The sequence below is a fragment of the Bipolaris maydis genome, assembly GCF_028858645.1.
Source record: "Bipolaris maydis strain C4 unplaced genomic scaffold PSV08scaffold_1, whole genome shotgun sequence".
NCBI lineage: Eukaryota > Fungi > Ascomycota > Dothideomycetes > Pleosporales > Pleosporaceae > Bipolaris > Bipolaris maydis.
In genome coordinates this window covers 3,715,396-3,740,242 of record NW_027093857.1, presented here as the reverse complement: position 1 = coordinate 3,740,242, position 24,847 = coordinate 3,715,396, and the positions used below count along the sequence as shown (strand labels likewise).

Below are 24,847 nucleotides of genomic sequence, written 5' to 3'. Positions count from 1 at the left end.
TGTGCAGCATTCCACCGCTGCTCGGCTTGCGTGGAGTGAATTTTGCGACGAAACTATGCCCCATTATTCTTAAATCAAGCTTAATAGCAGCAACACTGTTTTTACGCATCTGCTGTACCTAACCTCCTCTGATATGGCTTCTTTGGCTGAACGAGTGAAAGTCGCACACGCGGCATGGCAATGCAAATACACTAGAGGCGATTCTAAATGGGTTCTGAAGTAGCTTCATAAGCTTTGTGAAATGCTTGTAAATCACAGCAATGAACTCATTGGCCATCTCTCAGATTGTAAATTTATAGCGTCCTAGGCTTTAGGTGATACTAATCTTGACTGGTTACAGCTGACTGCCCGGTCGAGTGTGAAAAAGAATTGGCTTTGCTCGTCTTCGACGTTAAACAACATGTTGCAGAGATTAAGAAAGGCAAGCAAAAGGAGAAATATTATTCAAAGCACGTGGGTCATGTCGAGATCCAAATCCAGGCTGTGGGTGTGAGTGTGATTGTTTCCGGCGCGAACAACCCTGCACATAACGTTATATTTGCTTTGGCTGCATCCATCGCTGCTGTGAATGTCACGGTGCTTGCTACTACAATCGACTCCAACAATGCCTTCATTGCACTGTTGAAGAGTCTCTGGAGGCGGTATCTCGATCCCGATTGTCTCTTTCTTGTGACTGGGATAAGAGATTTGACCTTGGATATGGGAGATATCCATATGATGACGATTTATGGTGAACACTCAGAAGAAATATCATGTTTTCCACAAAGAGTTAACGCAATGCCTAGATGATGCAAGGAACAACTATGCTACCGCCCTCGAATCTCCGAAAGCGCGTTTTGTTCAGACAACGATCACGGCAACCAACCTTGCTGTGGTCACTGAAGGTCACAAAGATTGGCATTCAATTGCCATGGACGTCTGTCACATCTCCTCAATGCGTACTTCCTCCTACCGCCGACTCAATGCCATCTTTATAAAGAAGGATGACATGGATCAGTGCGAGCGGGCCTTCAGCAAGGGCCCCAATTTGAAGGGAGCCACAATTATGTCTCCGCAGGTTATACTGGACATGACCCAGGAAAACATTGCAATAAAAGGTCTTGAACTTCGCCTTCAGTCTGCAGCGGATATTGGGCATTTGCTGATTATTGTTGTTAATTCGCTTGAGCAAGCTTTCGATTCAATGATCAATGTCAACGCTCTCATCCATCAATTGGCGATCTTAGGACCACGAGCCGACGATGTCGCAATTTATATTAATGACTGGCTTGAGGTAAATATCATCTCTGTCGGCTTCCATTTCCCAGTTCTGCTCCCTAGTAAGCACTAACTATAAATACGTGTTAGGGCTAGACTTCCATCGTCAGCAACCATCCTATACGACACTCATCTCCCCTGCCGTGTTTTCCCGACCTCTTATTCGCGCGCGATACCTACCTGTAACGTCACGACCGAAAGATATAGGGAGCCTGCGAGCTGATTACGAAACGATGGTTCCTTTGCGAACGTGTAGGATTTTTCACACAAGTGAAATACTTGGTCAAGGGTATGGGCATCGCCACTGGGCTGATGGTTATTGCTGGAGTCGCATACGTTGTGGCGTCTCATCGATCTCGTTTACCTTGACCTTTGGCCTGAGCTGTTCATAAGCCTTTGCTATACACGTGGTCTGAGAGCTCATGAAATTCTTCTCAGATGCTACATATGTAGTATTTTTCTTTTCTTTGTATGAATTCTCAGCTCTTCTCTGATCCCTCACCATGTTGGTTCTCCACTTAGCACATGTTACTCGTCGTGATGATTCGATCCTCCGACTATTAGGCATGAATGACCCCCATAAGCGTAAACTGCAGCGGAATGAAGCATGATAATATTATGCCGGGCTTGCTTCTTGGAGAAGTCTCAAAATTCTCAGGAATCCAGAGGCGATCTTGAGATGGAGCCGTTGTAGCATATCACAGCCTACTTTGAGAATACCTTTAGCTGCCTCAATATCCGGAATTGGCTGTAGTAATTCGGCGGTCCATTTGACGAGGATGGCAGAGAAACCACAGATAGCCAGATGCGGTGCCTCACCTTCAGTCTTGGGATATTCTCCCAAGCCGTTGCGGTTGATGAAGCTAGGCGACTTAATTTTGCCAGAATGAGATACAATTACCTCTATAAGGTCCGTCGCATGGCTCAAGGCAACCTCGCAACCAGCCGATGATTTCCATTGATGCGCTGCATCCAGTATCGTATTTTTAGGCGACTCGCCCACACTGAATATGCGTGCTAGGCGATGCAACATGGTCATATTTGTGTGCAAGACAATAAAGCCCATATGGAACAAGGCCAAAGCTGCCGCGTCTGGCAAAGATTGGTGACTGCGAAGCCATTTGTGGAGCGCAAGCTCAAATGAGGATAGGTTTAGGAGATGTTCTGATGGGATCATTTTAGAATTTGCGGAGGTTCCTTGCATGGCAAGCAAAAGTACCGACGAGAGAGCATGTATGCTATTTCTTGGTCGATCCAAATTCACCGATTGACCAGAAGGCATGAAGAGATTTTGCAAGTTTTCAACATCGACAGTTTTAGTCTTACAACCTTGAGAAGCATCGGTGTTCGTCTGTACGCACGTCAAGAAAGATCTTATGCTGAGACCGGTAGGCCATTGGAATAGTATCGCTCGATAGCATTCCAGTATGTGTATGTCGTCGGTAACCCTGCACAGCGAAATTAGCATAGAAGTTAGCTTAATAGGAATAGCTACTGCTTGCATTTGAATACTGAGATGGTTATCATCGGATACCGATATGTCTGGAAATCTGCAGCGGCTCAACACCTGCGTGTTGGATGTCAGTCAAATTGTAAAGCACTTTTAGTCGACCAGCTTGCCTGTAGGAGTTGCATATGAGATGCTTCCGCAATCTCGCATTGGCGCTTATCGCCACTGAATATACCAAATATCTCAAGAAGTATGAACTGTGGTCAAGGATTAGAAATTTGCTTAGACAACGCTGGGTTTCGCAACCCACCGCTCGTGTAAGACTGAGGCCTTGTTGTGTATCCTCTGGATATTGCAAATTCGTCTGCTTATCGGATGAGAGGTTAATGACCAAACTAGCGATGAACAAAGGAAGTCAAGACACATCTGTATCATATCTTACCCGCGTTAATGCCAACCTCCTTGCATCACCACTCATGGCGCGAGCCATTACGTGACTTCCACTTGTGGTACTATAAAGGCCTCCAACAGCAGCCATTGCCAGAACCTCTTCCTCTGTCGTGGTCTTTCTAATCCGGAAATTGTCCCAAGAAGAAAACATCGACGGTAATTCCTGGAGGAATAAGTTGATAAAGTGATTCACAATAACGCGATCGAATTTATCGAGTGATGGTTCCAGCGACAACCATCGAGTACTAGCTTGATCGGTATTCAAAGCCAGAGTCTGCGGTATCTCCTGGCCTGGGCCTCTTCCCAGAATGCTATAGGGAATCCCAGAATCATGATAGGTGTCCAAAGTCAGATTTTGGTATGCGTCGGGTGCAAATCCTGTACATTCTTGTAGTTCCATGTCGCCATCAAAAGGAAACAGGAAGTTGAACACTTCATGCTCGATATCGAACCCCTGCTATTTCAGTCAAAGGTTCCAACTTCTATCAGGCAAAACTAACAATATCACCGCGTCCGTTTATCCCTGAATCTAAGCGACTGCTGATTTGAGTTTGGAGCTGATTTATTCGATTAAGCTCGGGGATCTCATTTGTTGGAGCCTCTTGAACAAGGCCATGGTTTTCAGTATGCTCGAATGGTAGGTCGGTGTGTGTTTCTAGTTGTCCAGCGATTGGATGAACAGACTGCTGACTACTCATTCGGTCCGTAGATATCGTACTAGCAGTGCTTGAAGTTTGGAGATGGTCTGGTACCGAGGTAGACCCGACGGACCACCAGGATTCACTCCTTTCTGCGACCGTTATCTCTTGGGCATCCTCTCTACCACTATCAGAGTAGTTGGCAGGTTTTCTTTGACTGTACTCGCATGGACGAGCTCTTCTTTCGCAAGCTGCGCATGGATGCGCACCTGAACACTTCAGTTTTTGTGTGCGACAACCATCACACGCTACCCTTGCCCTCCTGTCAATAGCCGTTGGTTTGTTCCGACTTGCATTGTTTTGGAGACAAAATTTGGCTGTATGACGGTTGCGAGCGTCTAACCGTTGAAATCTACGGTGACAGTTTGGGCAAGAAAATGGAGAATCTTCCGTATCTGGTACAGTCATGTTAGAGGTTGTTTAAAGGCTCTGCTGCATGAGGCATATTCGAAAAAGTCATATGTGCGCATACGTGTATGTTGGTGTCGCTGCAAATGATCCGATCGAGCAAAAGTCCTCCGACATATAGAGCACTTTTGCAAAGGTAATTCAGCTGGTGCCAAAGTTGACGTGCGGTGTTGATGCTTACATACGGATTTGCTATTTGATCGGAGTTTACTAGGGGACATCGTTTCTTGTTGCATGAAGTCCTCTTTATTCCGCTTACAGGGCACAAAAGTGAAACATAGAACGATTCGGATGAAGTATGCGACAGTGGGAATTAGCTGGGAGTCTCTAGGAGCCTGATGTTGCAGTCTAGGAAATGGACCATACAAGAAATCAAAACACAAAAATCGTGATGCTTAGACTTTCTGCTAGTAGCGCAATAGACCACGTGATCAATTTCTTGAATTTACACTCAACCCAATCTTAAACACTAAGACTATAGAATTATGTATAGTTACACACTCAAAGAGATCTTTATATACTTGTTTTTCATCCTTAACATTCTAAGAAATCAATATCTAATAAACACTCATAGTGTGTAATCGACTCGACGCCCTCCAAGTAGCCCCTCGACGGTTGCCCACAGAATCCGGGTGTTGCCTCGGTCACTCGGAATCTATGCATCGTCTGCGCGGCGCTTAGAGAATCCTCGTTTCTTTTGATTGAAAGCTGTATCTACTAACTATGGGATCTAGGTAAACACGGAAGTGTGTGGGGGAGCCACATATTGAGCCTCGGGTATAGTAGCGGGAACATCATTACCCCGCACAAGCGCATCCGGCCATTCGCAGCCATCATCCACCGAAGTCTGTGTCAGAACTGACAACACGACCTATCTGACATACTGCGTGCTGCAAAACTATCCATTCTTATATGCGCCATGGATTTGGCATCTGCACAAAGCTCAAGCCAAGTTGACCAGCGCAGCGTCGCGCCAGCGACTGAGTCACCCTCTGGAGCCGGGAGCCCTTGGCCAATGGAAAGAACACCTGGGTTGCTTGACGCTGAGCGTGCCCATCGTCCTGTAGACGCCAGTTTTGTTAAGTCTTTCAAAAAAGCCGTCATCAGCGCCGCTGCTCGTGACACAGCGTATTTGACTGATGCTACTGAGCTTGATAAGATATCATCCCATCCAGACGCGCTACAGGTAGGCCTACCCTTATGTTAATGAGCTTTTCACACTAGCTCATGGGGGCTCATGGGAGTGAACAGACATATTATCCGCTTATACTATCACGCCAATTACCTGCCCTACCACTGAACTCGGTGTCTCATACGCTGTTGGATACGTTCTTGACCCAAGGGCACCCTAATATGCCTCTAATCCATCACATTCCACTCACTTCGCTTAGTCCAAGGGACAGATCCGGGTATCTGGCCTACAGCATGGCTGTGATTGGCCAATTGATTCAGGACAGAAACCTCGCCGCCGCTAATTCGATTTGGACTACTGCCAATGTTCTCATTGTATTAGGACTTGAGGTTGATAACCGTGAAGCTCGTAATGTAGAGTTGCTCAACGCTGTAATGCCCGCCTTGTAGGAACTGAACCGGTTCTTCTGACTAATGCGTGCTCCAGTGGGCGCTCCTTGCGACATATGGTGCTACGTGTGCTGATCCGGTCTTTTGGCAGCAGATGAATATAACACAAGGCTATGTAGGAACTGTATGTTTCTGGTGTCTTTGAGGAACCCAGGTGCTGACAGATTTTCAGGCTGCACGGCGGTTGTGTGAGTTTTCAATATTTTAGACATATGAGCGCTTGTCTGATTCAATATTTGCAGGTGGTGATCTTACCGCTATTATTGAGTGGTAAGCTTAAGGATCTCGATGCTCTACATAAGCTAAATGAATCATTGTAGCATGCCTGCCATACTGCTTGCAGACGTGCTGCGCTCGATTCACTACGGCGAAGCGCTGTCTGTACTCACCAGGGAATGTCTCGCCCATCCCACACGTGTCAACCATGCTGCGCTTGAGATACAAGCCGTCCTACTGAACGGCGAGTGCCCACCAGCGCTTGAATTGATGGAATTCGGCTCTTTGACAGCACTTGTCGCTTTACTTGCGAGAATTCATACCTTCTGTGATTCACTTGATCCGCTGTCGACCGCATGCAATCAAGTCCAGACGACTGCAAGCCCATCTCAACGCAGCAAAACACCCATGTCCTATAGCTTATATGTTCCACTCTCTCTCAACAATGAGACACGACTAGTCAGACGACAACTGCAAAAGGCACTCGAACTTTGGGCTGATGTTTATCTGCACGCTTCACCTCAAGATATCAGGACTCTCTATCATCTCTGTGAGATGTACTTGGCTCTGCCAGCCTTGACATGGTTACCAGTTCTGGCAGGGTATCCTCCACGTCTGTCTCAGGCAAGTGTTCCAATTGATCAGATACAACTGATAGTGGGCACTCATATACGAGCTGATAGCAAAGCCCAGATGTGTGCCTGGAGGATTTTAGAATCCACGAGTGAGGTCACAACGCCACTGGCGCCCTGGCTTCCTATCGCTGTGTTCTATGCCGCGCTTGTCGTATGGAGAACCTTGCAAGTACAGTCTGCTTCTCAGATATTTTACTCGCGGAAGGTTTTGAATCTTTTCAGGGACGAATTGAAGAGACTGTGCTGGCCATGTCGCGATGTCATGATAGAAACGCTAGAATTGCTGGCCTCTTGACCTAAAATATTCTATACCAGGCTGTCTGATCCTCGGGGTTTATTGTCGCAAAATAACGTGACATGTAAATATCAGTTTATTTCTAGTTGATGTCCGTGCTTGGTATGATAGGCAAGACGAGAAAACTCTGTTGCCCTGGACCAAAATGGATATTATTCCATGCCTTCAAAACTGACTCTGGCCGATCTTCAGGATGGTTATGCTCGAACATACCGCCTCCTTGGGTATCGCGCCCGGCGATCTGTAAGTCTAGCGTGTGGCCTTTGCCTATTACTCCATTTGTTGGCCAAATCTCTACGTCTACCGGATAAAGCTCCCCAGGAATAACCTTCTGTACATTGGACGAGAAGTAATTACGGTGTGGAAGGTATTCACGATGAGCTGGATGCGAATCATCAACTCGGCGCAAGGATAAACGAAGCCAGCCCTTAACAACGGGTACAGGCTCACCGGTCGTTCCAGTGTAAAAAACTGTTCTACGTTACTATTTTATCCTCGCATTTGGAAAGATGTATTTTGATTTACGTACCCTCATTGCCTTGGGAATCGTAGTGCCGTAAGGTGAGGAAAATGTCCATGTTACATGGCGAGGCACCATCCATCGAACTCACAGAGGCAACCAAATGCGCCAAGGGATGACTGGTGATTTCGGCTTCCTCCTCACACGGCGCTGTTCGAAAATTGACTTCGCCACTGCGTAAAGCCATTAACAAGTATTCCATAAAAGTATAAGTTCTAGCAAATAACTAACCTCAAAGCATCGTATTGTACCATGCCTTTCCCTGTTGGATCTGTTGTGCTCAAAGTGTTTTCCTTGCCCAAGAAGAATTTCTTATACTGCGTGTTAGCAAGCGGCCAATGCGACTCCTTTCTTCGAGGAAAAGCTTTCCGCTCTTTCTCAGGAACATTGACTCCAGAGTTACCAACGCGGAGACACATGTCGACAGGGGGTAGCTTTCCTGGGACTGTCCAACCCTCGAGATCTTCTCCCTTGAGAACGGCATCAAGGAAAGACCTTTGGACGGCAACCTCTTCGTCATAGTAAAACGGGAGGTCATGGCGTCCAGTGATGCATCGAAGGTACTTGAATTCTGAGCCTGCTTGAACATATCCCTGAATATTTCCTCTTAAATGTAGCAAAATGCCTCCCTGTCAGCAGTTAGCCTCAATCTTTGATATGTTTCGAGAATGAACTAACCCAGTTGGCAATACTAAGGAGGGGAACCTCGATGTCTGCAAGATTGAAATCTTTGCTCTTGAAATACTCATCGTCTCGGTAGCTGTTGGCTGCCGTGTCTTCAGGCTTTGACCGACGACATGATATAAGCTCTTCTTATGGAAGCTCCCGTTCTAGAGGATCTGGACCCCAGTTCCGACTTTCGCAGCCTCACAGTCCATACTGGTTTGATACCACCTGGCGATTCCACTACCAATCTTACCATCAGTCAGCGCCACTTGGTCGATAGAAAGAATGAATAGCTCAGACTCAAAATCTGGAATCGGACCTCAATAAAACTGCAATTGACTTACCGATGAAAGTGTTTGACAAAATCCCACCGTGGCGCACTCGATCACGATAATAATCGCTCATGCCTAGGAGAATCATAACCATTAATGGCTGCCTGTGAGACCCAGCAGAGCAAGGGAAATACGACATACCTTCCCATGGCACTATAGCGGCCAGACCTTTAGGTCTACGAGCCGCAACCCTCCACTGACTACCAGCGTAGTAACTAATCCCAAGAAGCCCTATCTTCCCGCTACTCCACGACTGCTCCGCAGCCCACTCAATCACATCGACAAAGCCGTCACTAGTGGACCTGCTCATAGAGTCCAGCATACCATGGGACTGCCCACATCCACGTTCATCTACTCGCAAAACAACGTAGCCATTTGCCGTCCAGTAGCGTGGATCTAGGACTTCCCAAGCAGAATGGGTGCTCTTTTGTGCAGGGTTTACCTCTGCAAAGGATTTGGGATGGAAACTTTTGTCAGTTGTTAGGCTAAGCCTCATCATTAAGGATAGGTTGTGTGCTCACGATGAGTATAGGATGTCTTTTCCATCTGTTCATATCGTTAACATACAATACTGAGTCGGTACTTCATCGAACCACACTCACATGGTCCGTAGGTAACGAGAACAGGGTACCTCCCCTCGCTTTTTGGACGATATACGTTGCCCCTAACATGGATCATCCGGCATAGATGGAGTAGCGGTCCTTAATGGGATGTCGACATTTGTTTCAACAATATAATCAGGGAAAGTTTCTACTTTGTGAAGATTCCGAATTTGGAGAGGCATTATTGCAATGTCTTTTGTTGCTGAAAATCGCCAGATCTCAAGACAGCGAAAGGTATTAGTATTCAAAAGATGTTTCTATGCCATCACGAGATCTTCTCTATCCCGAGACACCGTTCAATGCACCCTACCCCACATCGGCCCGAGCCTGTCGGCAACTCTCTGCTTGTCCAACCCGGTGGGGCGAGGCGCGTATGTGCTCTCCCCACACTAAGCCGGGACTTGCAGGGCACTTACTTGGCGAATATCCTTCGAGATAAAGACATGTCCAAACATGGTCCTTTCGAACTATATTTGCATCCATCCGTTTTGAATTAAACTTTACAACAGCCATTCGACATGAACTCCACCAACGGACATTTCTTGGTCCTTAATATCGGAGTAGTAGGCGCAGGGATCGCAGGTTTGGCTGCAGCTGCTGTGTTGAGTCGTCTAGGACATAATGTGGAAGTAAGTAGCCCTATGTCGAAGTCTGATTTGCCACTCAGAAATAATTTTACTAAAACTTAGGTAGCTGTATGAACGCTCACATTTTACGAACGAGGTCGGGGCTGCTATACACATAGGGCCCAATTCGGCCCCAATTCTACGTGCGCTGGGGTTTGACATCGCTGGCGCAAAGCTACTTGAAGTGCAGCAGGTAGGCAGAGGATCCGACTTGATTCTGATAGTGAATGTGAATTCTGGAGCTAATATCCCAGGGTGTGCAATTCGACGGGGAGACAATGAAAGAGACGTACCGTGCCAACTATGATGATTATCGTACAAGATACGGGGCACCGTGGTACTTCTCGCATCGTGTCGACCTACACAGAGAACTGAAGCGGCTTGCATTGCAGAAAAAAGAACGATCCCGCGGCGCATCATTGAATCTTTCAGCAACTGTAACCTATGCCGACTGCGAGAATGGTATTTTGACATTTGCAGACGGGACCGCAATTCGAAAAGATGTCATAATTGGCGCAGATGGAGTTCATGTTCGTCCATTTTTGCCCACAAATCTGCTGCGACGAAAACCTTCATCTGACTTACTGCTTAGTCCGTCGTTGCGCAATCTGTCCTAGGTGGCGCTATGCCCAAAATTGAGACCAGTCATTGCGCGTACAGGTTCATGGTCCCTACAGCCGAGCTTCTGAAAAATAGCTCAATCGCGCCATACTTCCAAGAAAAGAAAACAACTTTTTCTATAGCTGCTGGTTCTGATCGAAGAATCGTGTGGTATCCTTGCAGAAAGTACAAAACATTAAATTTCCCTGGTTATCAAGATTAACTGCTGATGCACTGCAGTGGAGAACTAATGAATTTTGTTTGTATCCACCCAGCCAAGGATGGGAGGTTGGAAACAGAAGGTGAGCAAGGTCTTCATACACAAATCAAAATCCTAATTGTTAATAAAGAAGATAGAGTGGAATGTTTCGGGAAATACAGAAGACCTAATTGCTACATACTCCTCCTTCCATCCCGCTCTTCTGGACATATGTAGGTGAGCAAAACGTACCTTTCCCAATTCAAGCACTTGAATCAACTAACAGAGGTGCACAAAGCCTCGTTAAAGAACCTAAGCTTTGGAAATTAGTTTATCGACCACCTATTGAAACCTGGGCGAAAGGCAAAACTATCCTCATTGGTGATGCAGCACATCCGATGCTTCCTCGTACGCACCTACGACCCCCTGCAAGTTGATAACGCTAACCGAACATCGTAGATCAAGGCCAGGGAGCAAATCAAGGCATTGAGGACGCTGGCGCATTAGGCGTGTTCCTCTCGCGGATCTCAAGTCTCAGCGACATACCTGCTCGTCTCCAGCAGGTGCAAGATGCGAGACGCAACCGAGCTGCTGCAATGCAGATCTTTTCGAATGCTGGGCAAGATAATTCAGAACAAATTGAGGCTGAGGCAAGGACATATGTGAAGGGTGATATTCCGAGTAAGTCAAACTCTGGCCTTGGATTACAAGATCCAACCACTCAGCCATGCTGCTACATGCAGCGTGACAACTTCAGTTCTCAGCTGACGTCTCTTATCTGTAGAAAACCAGGAACAGTTCCATGATTGGAATTTCGGATACAACGTTGTTGATGATTGTGAAAGAATATCTTTAAGCACTAAGATTTAGCGTACCTAGCGGTTTTATAGCCTACTTTCACTGAGCCCTCAATAAAATCACTATATCGTATCCTAAGATAGCTTATTTCCGCATTATATAGAGCAATGCGACACTAGATATTATTTATCGGCTACTTCAACCACCCTTTTATGCACTTGCGAGTAATATCTAGTTACTCCTACTGCACGATCTACATCACTATTAGAACGCTCGTTATAACTAGATCGGGAATTACACTTAACAAAAAGGCGGAATGATTTAGAAGCCCCAAAAAATACTAATCTTGCATAGAAGAGATAAAGAGAATTTAGCGACAACTATCGCGTGGTATACGATCAAGTAATAAGCTTAGACTGGTAAATAAATAGGTATAGGGCTGGGTTAGATAACTAAGTAACCCAGCCCTACCCCTACCTATTTACCAGTCTTATTAAGGCCCATAGACACGCCTTCTTATGAGTGTTCTTATAAGTAAGAGGTTTTGATTTTGTCTAGAGCCTGTGTCCTAGCTAGTTTGTAAAATACATATTATTCTCTTAATTGCTTTTACTAAATTCGAGCGGGACGTCTCCTAGTAGAGGAGACAAAGCTTCTACAGCGCTAAAATCTTCTTTGTAAGAACGCAACACATAACCGTTCTCTTTAGTATACCCTAGAACCTCTGCTATACTAGGATTCTTATATAAACCTAGAGTTTGCACGACTTAGGTGAGCTAAAAGCGATATCCTCATTAGATAGGGTCTTTAATACCCCGGCCCTGCTCGAGGACCCGACTTACAACTATGCGCTACCCTGCAGCAGCGAGTGGTGGGCTACGAGCACCTCGGCTTTAATGCTGCGGAGCTGCAACATCGACAACGGCTCAGGCTTCCGCTGCAAGCCAGACTGCGATACCGTCCCCTGGCTGTTCCCTGACGCCAAGCCCTGCCCAGCCAGGAACCAAGGGGTCTCACCTGCGGACACCGCTATCGGGCCGCTGTCATCCTTCGCTGTACTACGAAACCAACTTGTCAGACTTAGGACTTAGGTCTGACAGTTGCTTTGTATGTCGACTGCTTTTTAATTTTTTGTTCAATACTGCTATATATCGTGTCTCTAGACGTTTAATCACTTAACAAGAGAACAAACTCGGTTGCAGAGCAAGTATTTACATACTAGTTAATTTTCAACGGATGATATATGCTAGATGAAAATACATTTGCTTTCAAACGTTGGCTCCGAATTTCGCAGTACACAGAGTGCTCAAGTTACAGAAGCCACTGCATTGCTTAACAAGCCCTGGACCTGAAGTAGGATCATTCTAATTGTTGAAAGTTCTATCAAGGCGATAAAAAGATGGAAGCAGCTTTTTGTTATATATGGAGCTAATTATAGTGACAAGCAGCCTCCAGGTAGTTCATGCGCAAGAAACGATATCCACCCCACAGAAACTGTTTTAACTAGCGTAACAAAAAGCGCTTGTCTAGTTTATAATTGGCTTACTTCTAGTTAGCAATTAGGCAGATCAGTCTGTAGCATATATAACATCGCCTATTAGAACAATCTTTCTGCAGCCATTGACATACGACGAGGGCAAACTTTCTTTCAATCGCTAAACTCGAGCTTCTTAAACATAGAGCAGCATTCGTTGCGTGGCGGGTGAGAAGTTATGGAAATGCTTGTGAAAACATTCCACATTTTAACAACAGTCTTTTCCTTCGTATCGGAGGCTGTGTCTCGCATGGCGGCAATAGAGACTGCTGTCTAATCATTGGATCTTTTCCTGCCTTGTCCAACTAGTTTAGCAGCGATCTTGCTGTAAGACCGCGCCACAAGCTTATGCAATCCATGAATACATACTTTTCTTCGTTTGATCTTACTTTGGCCGCATGTATAATTACACCCGTTATATCTGTACTACTATCACAAACACAAATCATTCCCTGGGTGCTTCTGCGAACGCTATATTTGATACCTAGGACATGTATTGTTGGGCATTGGTCTTGAGCTTCATCTCGCGGGATGATATCTTGAGTTATAGTCATGATGAGCTCTAGTGACTAGCTCTGCCTTCATTGATTGTCTATATTCAATCTTCATAGTCACCATATGTGGGCACGTTGCAGGAAAGGAGATTACACAGTAAGTGGTAATATTACTCTGACAGAGGTGTTTCAATTCATCCGAAGTACTCCCGAGAAACACTCACTAATAGCTCCTCTGCCTCTACTACTTTGGACAATTTACTACCATCTACGTCACCTATCAGTTACACAACATCGTTATAGATCTCAAGAGCTCTCTTTACAAACCTCTGTTCAATTTATCAGCGCATGTTATTGGACAAATTAATCAGTTTAAATGTACAGTTACTCTTGCGCGCATATCTAGCTTAGCTTAATGCAGTGTGCTTTGGTGGTTAGGGGTGAATTTCGCCTCAATGAGCTTTGCGCATATTGATACGGTACCAGAAATACCTAAAGATTCGCAGAGACATGACTAAGTTCGCGACCGCTCTTGCTTACGTTTATTTATAATCAATTGGCAGGGGCGCGTTGGAACTTCTCAGGCTTTAATAATGGTTCCCCGCATTTCGCCGTGTTTCATCTCTGGAGCCCCTCTCGTCCCATCCAGCTTGGCGCTCCAAGTTAGTGACAAAGCTCACGTTGCTGGCACACGAACAAAAGTGCAGTAAACGACTAAACACGCCACAAGTCTTGGCTTTTTATAGACAGAGTAACGACTGCAACGCTAGTGTCTCAAGTGGACCTCCATCGTAGTTTTATCTCTACTATTAAAAGCTCCGCCCTCCCTTTTAGAACAATTACCCAAGACGCCGAGCTTGGCAACAGTGCATTGAATGCATAGCATAGCGGGCGGGATATGCCAACAACGACTCTCAAATGTGTCAGCCAAGAGGCTGATAAAGTGCTCTAAAAAACGAGGTATTCGTGATGATTAATGACATAGTCTGAGAGGTCATAGTAGGTATATATACTGCGTTTTTTTCAAAATCCTATCAATATCCCCAGGCACACTTCCCCAAGTAACGGTTTTGTTCAACAATATTCTTTCTCAACACAGGTTGATTTTTATATTCAGCTTCAGCAAACTTTCCGCTTTCATTGGTCTTTTTTTACTATCATTTCATCATGCTATTCCGCGCACCTGCTCTTCTTCTCACTACCAGTTCCCTTATCGCGGGAGGTTATGGCTCGCGCCTGCAGCCTTCTCTGGTCGAAAAACGTCAAACATGCCCAACATGTCCGCTTGGTGGCAATCCTATCGCGAAACTCGTGAAGTTTTTTATCACTGGAGGAGATCAGCAAAGCACCGTTGATTGCAGGTATACAAGTACATCCAAGGACTGCTATACATTAACTAATGGCCTATTGTCTCATAGAATGGAATCTGTATTTGGTCTTCCGTCTGACCTCGGAGGAGAAGGATCTGGACAATTTGAAGCCGCAGTCCGTGTCAATTTTGACGAAGACCAGCTTGCCTGCTCTGTGGAAGGCGTTTCCCTCCCGATCGGCAATGAAGTTGAAGACACTATATGCGTTGCTGGAGGGTGCTCCGTCTCGGAAGTCACAGATCAGAGTGCCCTCGTCACTTGGGGGGCGTGTATTGTCCGGCCTGATACCCCTGTTGCCGAGAACCAAGCTCTTACGGATGCCGAGTGTATCCCTGCCCAGGGTGCAATACGGTTTGCGAGATTCCATGATACCGGAGACTGCAGCGGTACTGAAACCGTGACGGAATTAACTGTTGGTGGACGCAGCACCACTGAGTTTTCCCCTAACGATGGTGGCGGTATCTTCCATGGTGGCGTCGTCACCAGATGTAGCACTGTCGGCGCTGCTTAATATCAATCACGGCGATCTTAGCTATTGTGATGTTAGAGCGCAGTGTGGAAATAGTGCGACACATGTTATAGAACTATGTCTAGCTTTGGGTCTTCTAAGATGTGTTTGTTTAAGAAAAAATCCAAGATTTGTTAAAATTAGCAGTCATCCTCAGCTCAATTCACTGACGTCGTAATGCCCACCTCATCATGCTTTCAAATAGAATTAAGATGTACGTGGTACTACAGGTAACAAGAGTTTTCTTCTTAAAGCTAGGCAAGAAGACAGGTGTTTCAAGTAACAAGAAGGATTCTCTCCTTGACGAGTGACAAGAAGGCTAAAGGCGTGAGAGCGTCCACGTTAGAATGTAGTAATTGTTGCAGGGCTTTAACCACGTGATTAGCATCACGCTGCGACCATAGTAGCAGTAACACCACCTAAGAGGTGTGAGGATTTGGCCATGTAGTAGTGTTGCTAAGAAATCTTAACTCTAACAATCAAGAGACGGGTTTCTCGGCGGAAGCCTCCCCGGAAACAAGCCCGTGCGCCCAGTCGCCAGTTTTTAGCAAATAGGAGAATTTTCTTGTGGTCTCGTTGGGTGTCCTTGTTGAAGTGTGCCTCATGTCCAATTTGATATCCTCTGAGATCCTTTACTCATCTTCCTAAGAGGAAGTATCCACAAACCGGAATCCACCGTTCAATAGGATTTTATCAAGAGAGAAACCTTAACCTCTACTACCGTTCGACTCCTTAGTGCAGGTTCTCATTAATTTTAAATATCGAAAGATGGATAGGAGAACATCATAATGCCATGCCAACTGAAAGATAAGGAACTGATGGTAGCTGGGGAGACTTAGCGGGTACGTATGTCACTCTCCACAGAGCAAGTTATAAAAGCACTTTGGCAGCCAGTGCTACAGTGTGCGGTAGAGCTGCCGCAGTAGCCAGAGCTGCTGCAATAGTTCCCAAAGACGCTGCCAGCGTACTTGTAGCCCTTTAAGCCTCTGCAGGCTCGGTCTAAGAGATGTCGGAGACTGTGCAGGTACCAAAGCTAGATTGGCAGCCTGCGCTGGAGTGCGCTGTACTGCTGCCGCAGTACTCTGAGTCACAGCAGCAATCGCCAAAGCCGCTGCCCTTGCACTTGCAGCCAATTCTTCCACCACAGGTTCCCTCTGGAGATGTGTTTTCATTGTCATTGCAAGTACCAAACACCTGTTGATAACCAGCTTTGCAATGCCCGTCGGAATTACCACAGTAGTTTCAGCTGCTGCAGCAGTCTCTATACACGAATCCAGTACACATAGATGCGTCTTTTTCTCTGCACGTACCTTCTATCGCTACATCAGTGATTTTGTTCTTCCAATTAATGCCCAGTTGACTTACTTGGGCTAACATTGCCTGGCTTGGGAGAGGTAGGAACCATGGCCGTATTACATGAGCCATAGAGTGGGTTACAACTAGTACCGCACTCCGAACCCGTCCTACTGGCCCCACTGTCCAAACAACACTTTCCATGCACTATGTCACGAACCTGATAGTCGTTGCAGTGTCCATACCGTCCATTGGTTGTGGTACCATTGGTCTAGTTTGGTGGCGGCTGTCGGGGACTTGGTGTAGGCATGCTCATTCTGCAGTTATCATAGTACAAGTAATTGGCTGTTCCGCAAAACCTAGAGCCACTTCCGCACCGGTTCTATTTATCACATCAGCTGCCCCACGTCCCTCACAGAGCTTTCCGCCGGTCAAAGGACTGCAATGATCGTCGAGCGAATAGTCGCCTGGATTATTGACGACACAAAGACCTGAGGCGCATGTACCGGCTTGATAATCATCGCTTTTTGACATTGAATCAGCCATTCATTATTGATCTAGGGTTATGTGACACAACTCAATTGATATCGCTTCCGTGTCTTTGAGTGGCAGTACTACCCGCCAGAATACCCCAAGCATGTTACGAAGGACTTGGGCTTGCAAGATTCGTCGGCCATTTTGGTACAATGTTCCCCGCAACCCAATGTTCTTCGCTTGCTTGGATGCTTAAGCAGTGAGGATCAAGCAGAGGGTTCAATAGGAAAAAATGATCGACTGTGAGACAATACCTCTCTGCGAGTTCCGTGCATGTGTATTGGCCCATATTCGACTGTGCCGTAGCGTTGGAACGGCATAGAGCTTGCGCAGAGGCTTGGAGAGCGGTCAAGCTAATAATAAGTAAGCAGGTCAAAATGAAGAGCATCTTAGTAAATGAAGGCTATGAATAAGGGAGAACCCCAGGGTCAGTAACTTAAATTTAATAGAAATCCTTTTCATCACATATGTATGTGCTACATAGTGCGCGTGGAGCAGGTTGCTGTATTAGTTCTCGACAGTGTGCTGCTTCGACCGAGCAATTTCTACAAGTTCAGGCCAGCCTTCTTAGAAAACCCACCTGCCTTCCTAATTAAGTCCTGCTCAAACTCTTGGCCACTAGTAAATATGTCGGAATCAAGATAGACCATGAAAAATGCGTCTGGATCCCCTGCATCTTTGCGCTGTGGCCCAGAAGCTCCAGAGCAGTAGAGACACGCATATCTGGATCGCCCCTATTTTTGGTTTCGAAGATAGTCTCGCGCAGCTCCAAAGTGTAGCGGTGCAATTCGTTGACGAACTACGCAAATGTGATGCGCTGTCCTCACGCATTTTCAATCGCCAAGGGTGCGGGCCGTTCGTCTAGTGCATCTACACGAAACCAATCATCTGCGCGATACACGACATTAAAAGCGACGAGCATGTGGGAACGGGGCGGCTGGGGGATAGGTTCTTCAGCGAGCGCATAGTTTGGAGCACCGAGCAGAGGCCGCCACTGGGGCCTTCCCGTGTTGTCCAATTCGACAATCTGCGCTGTGGGTGTATCCAGGACTGACCACCGAAGCCGATTTGTTAATTCCTCAGCAAACAGACCCTCATCGCTTTCCGGGATACGGTTGTCTGGAGATTGTTGATAGTCCAGCGGCAGAGTAAGGAACTCCAATAGGCTCTCGTTGGAGCTAATTCTGGGCACATTTAGTTCCGAGCCACGAGAATAGTGTGCGAGAAAAAGGTTGATGAATTTGTGAGAACCTATCGAGAAAACTTATAGTAAACGGTGTCAGAACGGGAAATCAGCTATTACTACCTAACCTTTTTTTCTAGGTGTTAGCTATATAACATATCAAACCCTTTATCCTAGAAATAAATAGCAGGGAACACCCTAATCTGCCGTAATCAGGTATTGAAAGCATAGACTTTGTAGTTCAAGTGAGAAACATGTTAGTGATGTTACTCAATCTCTCAACGGGTATATGCCTATCAGACACATCTCTATCAGGTAGGACAACTGAAATACGGTTTCGACGAAGGCGGCAGAATAGCGAACTACGGTTGCGATTGGACAGCAGCATAACGAATCATGGTTGCAATACATGAGACATTATATGGATCTAAAGATATACTCTTACAACAATGACGTGCACAGAAAACTGTCAAGATATGAGCAGGCGCGCTTTTTGTTTCTCATATCCTATAAAGCTTCTAATAGAAACATAAGTACTTCAACCGTATTGAGCATGTCATCGCATGTCTCTGATTCTTCTATGATAAAATTGAAAACGCCTCCCCACATACATCAATAGCCATCATGAACACTGAAAGTTGCAAGCTCGAAATATCTCGCTCAGTTCCAGTTCCTATTTCTCCTCTTCTTCCAAAATGTGCCATCGTCCGCACCGCTGCTGTCGCGCTGACCGCATCGACAGAAGTTTGCTAGCATTCAGTCCCGCCCCAACTGTATCGCCGGGTATAATTTGACGGGTACCGTCTTCACGCTTGACGATACGACCCTGGTATAAGGTAGATTATTAATCGACGACCCATGATGGGGGTGGTGCATGGTATGAACCGTATATATTCTAGAGATTACGCATTCGCCACCTATGTGTTCACAAGTATGAATATACATAGTATTGAGTGTTCCTAATGGAATGACTTGTGGAGAGACAGCCACTTTAGCAATGGGTGTTTCAAGCGCAGACTTGACACTTTTCGCAGAACTAGATATACCTGCGTCGCTTGTGACATTAGGGGACAGAGATCAAAGGAGCAAACGCATGTTGGAAGGATAAGAAAAAACACTTTGTGCTCATTGAGAGTGCGCTTATAGCGGCAGGAACAAGGACAACTCCACCGTTGAACCTGTAAACTAGTTTTACCTAGTTGTGAAATTGTTTTATCGAAGTTGGCCACCGACAACTGAATAACCTTCAGCGCAGGCTTCTGAACCATAGAGACTTTTTTCCCGAAGCAATTTCCGCTTGTAAAGCGCTTTGGAGCGTCTACAACCTTTAACTATCATCATGCGTTCACCACTGCATCCGCCATCCGTGCGTACGCGGCCAACAAGCTTGCCTAAGCATTTAACTTTCCTACTATTCCCATAGCGATACAACTCTGCTATGATGCTCTAGGTCGCACTGGAGGCAGACGCTATTCTTTTAGATCGTTCCGTACTGCTGTCACATCTAAGCGCAGCCTTACTGTTGTACCTTCATGGCTCGTTGCCCTGACTATCTTTAGAGTACCTGTCGTACTACATAGCGAAACACTAGAAAAGAAAAACAAACGCGTCGCAGGGTTTCTGCAGCAGAACTTAGGTTTTTGAGAAACGTAGATGGAATTGCGTGATAGGAATATCCGATGTGATCGAGCCCGCCCAATCATGGACGTTTCATGTGGAGGCAAATTCAACTGACCCTAATGCAATCCAAGCTAGCGAGTAATACCCTTATAGGACAGCTCATTGCTTGTTACTCATGCCTGATCTGGGGTACCTTTAGACGTGTGTAGTGCAATTTTAAATCGTCAGACAATCTGTTACGTATTACGTACAATCAGTAAGTTTAGAATGGACTACAAGTCCAACAAAATTCCTTATATGAACATCGTTAAGCAGATTATAACTCGGGTATAGGATTCCCATAGAAAGAAAGCTGATAGTCCCAAAGAGGAAGGCCATGTCATGTGATGTGCAGTGGCTCAGTACAACGATATCAGCCTTAATCACCACCTTTAACACTTACAATGAGCCGTAAATTCAAGAGCAGGTGACTGTGAACAAATTTCGATGCTTTCTATCAAATCGGCATGGATTTCGAAACTGTCACTTTCCAAACTAACAATTAACTGAGGGAATAATAAATATCGTTGTGTCGAAGTCTGGATGTTTTTGCGACAACTATACCTGGCTAAGTATCTAGGATTATGCGTTTGATGAGACTGGGCTTCATTAAGAGGTCAGGCTAGTCAAGGTGGCCCATTCACATGCACATCGATTGCGAATGGTCCAATGCGGTCATGAAACAGACCGGCATAGTTGCCGTGAGACTGATGAGCGGTTTTGCTCTTTCGCATTAACCGCTGAGCATCCTTCATACATCCAATTCAGCCAGCGCTAACTTTCGAATTGGTTAACAGACCCTGAATTACTGTCATTCAGATAAGACGTACTTTGGAAATAGTAGCATGATATGTTTCGGGTGAGTCAGCGGGCTCCACTTAGTTGTTTGTACTAAAGGTCACTTGGGAAGGTTGTCGGCGTCACTCTGGCGACCGAAGAGGGTCCGCAACAAGAAAGATAACAATGATCACGTAGTGGAAAAGATGAAGAGAAATACGGAAGTGAAGCGAGAAAGATGACTGAAGGATTCACAGCATGGGTGGTTTACGTAAGTGAAACGGCATGGCGCCGTGCTTGATACAGCATGGAAAATGCTTAATTCATAAGGAACACCAGGTATCTATCATCGAACTGCAACATTCCAATAGTGTCATCAACACAGTACAATGGACAGCACCTCGCCCCGACTAAGCAGCCTACCTCCCTCCTCGGATATCACCAAGAGAGTAGCTTGTATCCGGTGTCGTACACAGAAACTCAAATGTATTAAATCGACACGTGCAGCGGACTCAAGCAAATGTGACCGGTGCAGGAAGGCGGACGTGGCGTGTACCTACGTTCCATCCAAACCGATGGGTCGGCCAAAGACATCACGATCTCGACAAGCAAACCGAACCATGCATTGCTCAGCCTCACAACCAAACGAGCAACTCGACGAAGCGACTCACCCCGACACAATGACGGAAGACACCGACAAAGCACTTGACATGCAAAGCATGACCATGTTCTTTGAAGGCATAACGCCGTACGACACAAGTAATGCTTCCACAAAGAATGACTTTGCATTCTCAGCGCTTGAGATGGAATTCCTGACGCCGTGCTCGAGTCAAGGCGGTGGAGCTATGTTTAGTAGCTCCGATACGTACGCAACCAACATCATGCTCGAAGACGAAGATGCAATCGACTTTGCACGGCCAGCAAGTAGTGCATGTGACAGCGAGCAAGGCCCACAAAGCAGCATGCAGCGCCTGGCCAAGATTGGTCTGGACCTCCACGAGCAAACGACAAAGTACCAAAAAGTCGGCGACAACATTGTCATGCAGGACCTCGTCAGCGACGTCCTGCGCAGCTCCACTGAGTACCTGAATTGCTTGCTCACACTAGATGAGACCTTTATATCCAATCAAAGCAGCAGATTTGGCAACGCGTGGACAGACGACGGGCAGTCAAGCCTACAACTGGACATGTCAGCCGTATTTCAATTGCTGATCCCTTACGTGAGGTTAGTTCAGCTGCACAATACACTATACCGGACAATGCTCCGCTATTTAGGTAGTAGTGGCAGTGGGGGAGGCAACGGCAACGGTAACAACGGTAACGGCCCATCGGGTGCGCCGGTGCCGCAGTCGAATTTTCCGCTCTTCACCGTCGATGGTACTTGCGTCAACGCTAGCGAAACTTTTCGCGCACGACTCTTGTTGCACATGAACGTAGATCTGTTGGCGGAGATTGAGATGGCTTTGGATTTGCCGCACGAGGCGCGGATATGCAATCCGCAGGTAGAAGGTGGAATGGGTAGTATGAATAGCCCCATGAGCTTTCCGCTCAACGGGCAGGGCACGTGCGGCCTCTTGCGCAAGGCTATCTCGCCGAGACTACTCGGTACGATCCTTGAAGAACGAAACCTAGGGGTTGATGGCGTACAATCCATGCGAGACACCATTGCTTGCATTAAGTGCTTACTTCGATCTACCCGCCACCGACCACAATATACTAGTCTTTGAAATGAGATACTACACTTTATCGGACCGCCTCGAGAACATGTACGGGTGTGTGTACTTACTGAGGCCATCGGCCCTTTTCTCCCCTTCCATATTGTTTTTTTGACTTTACAGTCGTGAGGCTTTTACATAAGCAGTTACGTATAGACCCACACATTACGAGTTCGGCCACTTTCTGCCTCAGAGATAGGGTATACTGAGGTGGTAGGCCAATACTTTGTCTGTCAACCACTAGTAAGGGGGGCGGCATAAGCTGAGGTAGTGACTGAGATCTACACGCATACCGTATTTTGTATGTATACAACTCCAATAATAGCCTAATGCTTACTATATCTGATAGATCCGGCGTAGACTCACCCGAAGATGAGACTGATATCCATTCTTAGCGTCTCCACGTACTACATGCCGGCAACCACAGATGCACTTATGTGTACACATAATGTTAAGCTTTCGGACAGCGCACCTGTTTATCCACGCCATTTCCAAAAGGTCCGAAACTAGGAGGTCACGGGCCATATCTATGCACATCACAAATACAACAAGCTCAACCAAGATATGCTCGCTCCAATGACCAATCTTGGCAAATTGTACTCAAATCGTTTTTTCAATCAGCCTAACGCGAAGCGGTTTAGGCTCAAACACGAGATAAGCCTTTTGATCCAGCCAGTCGTCTACCCGGCTGCCTGGCTCCAGGCTAAGCTCGAAATTCCAAAACGTACGCGCTATGAGGATTCGCGCTTCGGCGAGGAAGACCCTGCATGCCGTTAGAGACCACAGTGGGCGATAGCTTAGTAAGAAGACACATTGCCAAGGTTAACATACCTCCCGCCTATACAATTGCGAGTGCCAATGGAGAAGGGTTTGAATGCCTCCATGTCATCCTTGCCGAAACGAGCGTCATGTAAAGGATGGGTGGGGGGCAGAAACCTCTCAGGGTGAAATGCCAACGGTTCGGTCCAGTTTTGAGGCGACGTCTGTGTTGTGTGCATAGCGATGCCCATCACAGTCTATAGTAATAGCCAGGTGTTAGTTGGCGTGATAATAGCTCTGCAAAGGATAGCAGATTGGCAAAACAAGGGTACGTGGACTAGCGGCCTATGGACTTACGTTACCTGGGATCCACTCATTGTCTACGTGTAATCCTTCCGAGGGAATCAGTCGGGGCAGGTGTATCGGGGTGGGGTGATGTATGCGCAACGTTTCATCGATAACTGCCCCTAGATAGGGCAGTTTGGCTGTCGTTACGACGTTGATGTCAGACTCATGTTGGAATGATGATCGAATTTCAGCAAGGAGACGCTTCAGTTGAACGGGGTGAGTCAGGAGCAGATATGTAGCCGTGGTCAATGCAACTGTAGGCAATTGAGAGCCAGCGATCGTGATGGCGAGTGAGTGCGTATTCAGTTCGTTGCGAGTAATGCCCTTTTCTTTAGTTTCATTGATGTTGCCGATGACTGGTGATACGAAATCAGAGCGCGAGGATCCAAGATCACCCATCTCCAGACGCTTTGTGACCAAGTCGGCCGTATACTTCCAGTTGCGCTTCCGTATTTTAGCCGTGAGTTGCAAAAATAGGTATCCAAATATTCTGTCCAACGGGTAAAAGTAACTCAGGTGGTTGCGCACTGCGCCAAACTTTGCGCCGAGGAAAAAGCCCATGATCCAACTGTGCTCATTGTCACCCTCAAGCCCGTGAAAACTCTCGCCATACGCCAGGTCTGAGACAATGTCCAGAGCTGCATAACCATAGTACTTTGCGAGGTCAATGACACCATCGGCACTTTTGGCTGCCTCGCGCCGTAGCCGCTGGACGAACAGATTTGTATGAGACTCGATTATAGGTGACTGGGCACGCAAAGCTCGGTCATTGAATGCATTCAGGAGTGTCCTTCGCATACGTTGGTGCGTGCTTCCGTCAGCTGTAAACAGCGAGTCGGCGCCGTTCAGGGGCGGCGTTTGCGGGTGTGGGTCTTTTGGTAACTGCGGTCGTTGGAGATACAAATCCTTCCAAGCACCGGACGAGATGGTTGTCAACTCATTGGGGCCCACCCGAACGACCTTTCCATAACGCCCATGTAGACTATCCATCCATTTGTATTGTTGGCCACGAACAGCTGAGATTGCAAATGGGAGACGAGAGAAGGCCGCAGATTTGGGCCCTGGAAACTTGGATAGAGGATGAAAGTAGATGCAATAGATGGCGCTTGTGATGTAGTACTGAACGGCAGGGTGAGCTATGCATACTTGCACTGGACTTTGCACATGTGAAGGGGACTTACTACCACCGCCAATATTGCAATTGTTGTCAGTGTCTGGCCTAACGGCGGCAACCAAGGCAACACCTGGTTTGTGAATACATCCATGGCGTTATCGACTGAGTATTCTGTAATGCCCTAACCTTCCTCGTTATTTTCCATCATTGTATTTATCAATGGAGC

The 24,847-nt window shown here is 46.5% G+C and overlaps 8 protein-coding genes across 8 annotated transcripts; 5 read left to right on the top strand and 3 right to left on the bottom strand.

The window, feature by feature from the left end:
- Positions 1–241: 241 nt before the first annotated feature.
- On the top strand, positions 242–1,330 carry PSV08DRAFT_346862 (uncharacterized protein; the record flags this gene model as incomplete). The annotated part of the gene is made up of 3 exons (XM_014218059.1): positions 242–287; positions 341–730; positions 786–1,330. 3 exons carry the CDS (start codon positions 242–244, stop codon positions 1,328–1,330), a joined length of 981 nt encoding a protein of 326 aa, XP_014073534.1.
- Positions 1,331–1,873: 543 nt separating this feature from the next.
- On the bottom strand, positions 1,874–4,263 carry PSV08DRAFT_406962 (uncharacterized protein; the record flags this gene model as incomplete). The annotated part of the gene is made up of 4 exons (XM_014218065.2): positions 1,874–2,824; positions 3,018–3,071; positions 3,150–3,611; positions 3,658–4,263. The coding sequence occupies 4 exons, from the start codon at positions 4,261–4,263 to the stop codon at positions 1,874–1,876; spliced, it is 2,073 nt and encodes a 690-aa protein (XP_014073540.2).
- Positions 4,264–5,129: 866 nt separating this feature from the next.
- On the top strand, positions 5,130–6,118 carry PSV08DRAFT_214907 (uncharacterized protein; the record flags this gene model as incomplete). The annotated part of the gene is made up of 5 exons (XM_014218077.1): positions 5,130–5,449; positions 5,515–5,826; positions 5,882–5,968; positions 6,017–6,032; positions 6,087–6,118. The coding sequence occupies exons 1-5, from the start codon at positions 5,183–5,185 to the stop codon at positions 6,116–6,118; spliced, it is 714 nt and encodes a 237-aa protein (XP_014073552.1). The 5' UTR covers positions 5,130–5,182.
- A 954-nt stretch (positions 6,119–7,072) lies between these two features.
- PSV08DRAFT_168020 (Alpha/Beta hydrolase protein) lies at positions 7,073–9,007 on the bottom strand (the record flags this gene model as incomplete). Its single annotated transcript, XM_066091840.1, has 7 exons — positions 7,073–7,461; positions 7,520–7,683; positions 7,742–8,139; positions 8,189–8,277; positions 8,430–8,483; positions 8,521–8,576; positions 8,643–9,007. The coding sequence occupies 7 exons, from the start codon at positions 9,005–9,007 to the stop codon at positions 7,073–7,075; spliced, it is 1,515 nt and encodes a 504-aa protein (XP_065950066.1).
- A 621-nt stretch (positions 9,008–9,628) lies between these two features.
- PSV08DRAFT_367809 (uncharacterized protein) lies at positions 9,629–11,405 on the top strand (the record flags this gene model as incomplete). The annotated part of the gene is made up of 9 exons (XM_014218069.1): positions 9,629–9,739; positions 9,804–9,929; positions 9,991–10,266; positions 10,329–10,522; positions 10,577–10,638; positions 10,694–10,772; positions 10,834–10,943; positions 10,995–11,216; positions 11,320–11,405. 9 exons carry the CDS (start codon positions 9,629–9,631, stop codon positions 11,403–11,405), a joined length of 1,266 nt encoding a protein of 421 aa, XP_014073544.1.
- Positions 11,406–14,528: 3,123 nt separating this feature from the next.
- Positions 14,529–15,242, top strand: PSV08DRAFT_168733 (uncharacterized protein; the record flags this gene model as incomplete). The annotated part of the gene is made up of 1 exon (XM_014218087.1): positions 14,529–15,242. One exon carries the CDS (start codon positions 14,529–14,531, stop codon positions 15,240–15,242), a length of 714 nt encoding a protein of 237 aa, XP_014073562.1.
- Positions 15,243–21,074: 5,832 nt separating this feature from the next.
- PSV08DRAFT_367807 (uncharacterized protein) lies at positions 21,075–22,412 on the top strand (the record flags this gene model as incomplete). Its single annotated transcript, XM_014218052.2, has 1 exon — positions 21,075–22,412. One exon carries the CDS (start codon positions 21,075–21,077, stop codon positions 22,410–22,412), a length of 1,338 nt encoding a protein of 445 aa, XP_014073527.2.
- Positions 22,413–23,000: 588 nt separating this feature from the next.
- On the bottom strand, positions 23,001–24,772 carry PSV08DRAFT_214905 (cytochrome P450; the record flags this gene model as incomplete). The annotated part of the gene is made up of 4 exons (XM_066092118.1): positions 23,001–23,163; positions 23,232–23,383; positions 23,517–24,626; positions 24,689–24,772. 4 exons carry the CDS (start codon positions 24,770–24,772, stop codon positions 23,001–23,003), a joined length of 1,509 nt encoding a protein of 502 aa, XP_065950065.1.
- Between the last annotated feature and the right edge of the window lie 75 nt (positions 24,773–24,847).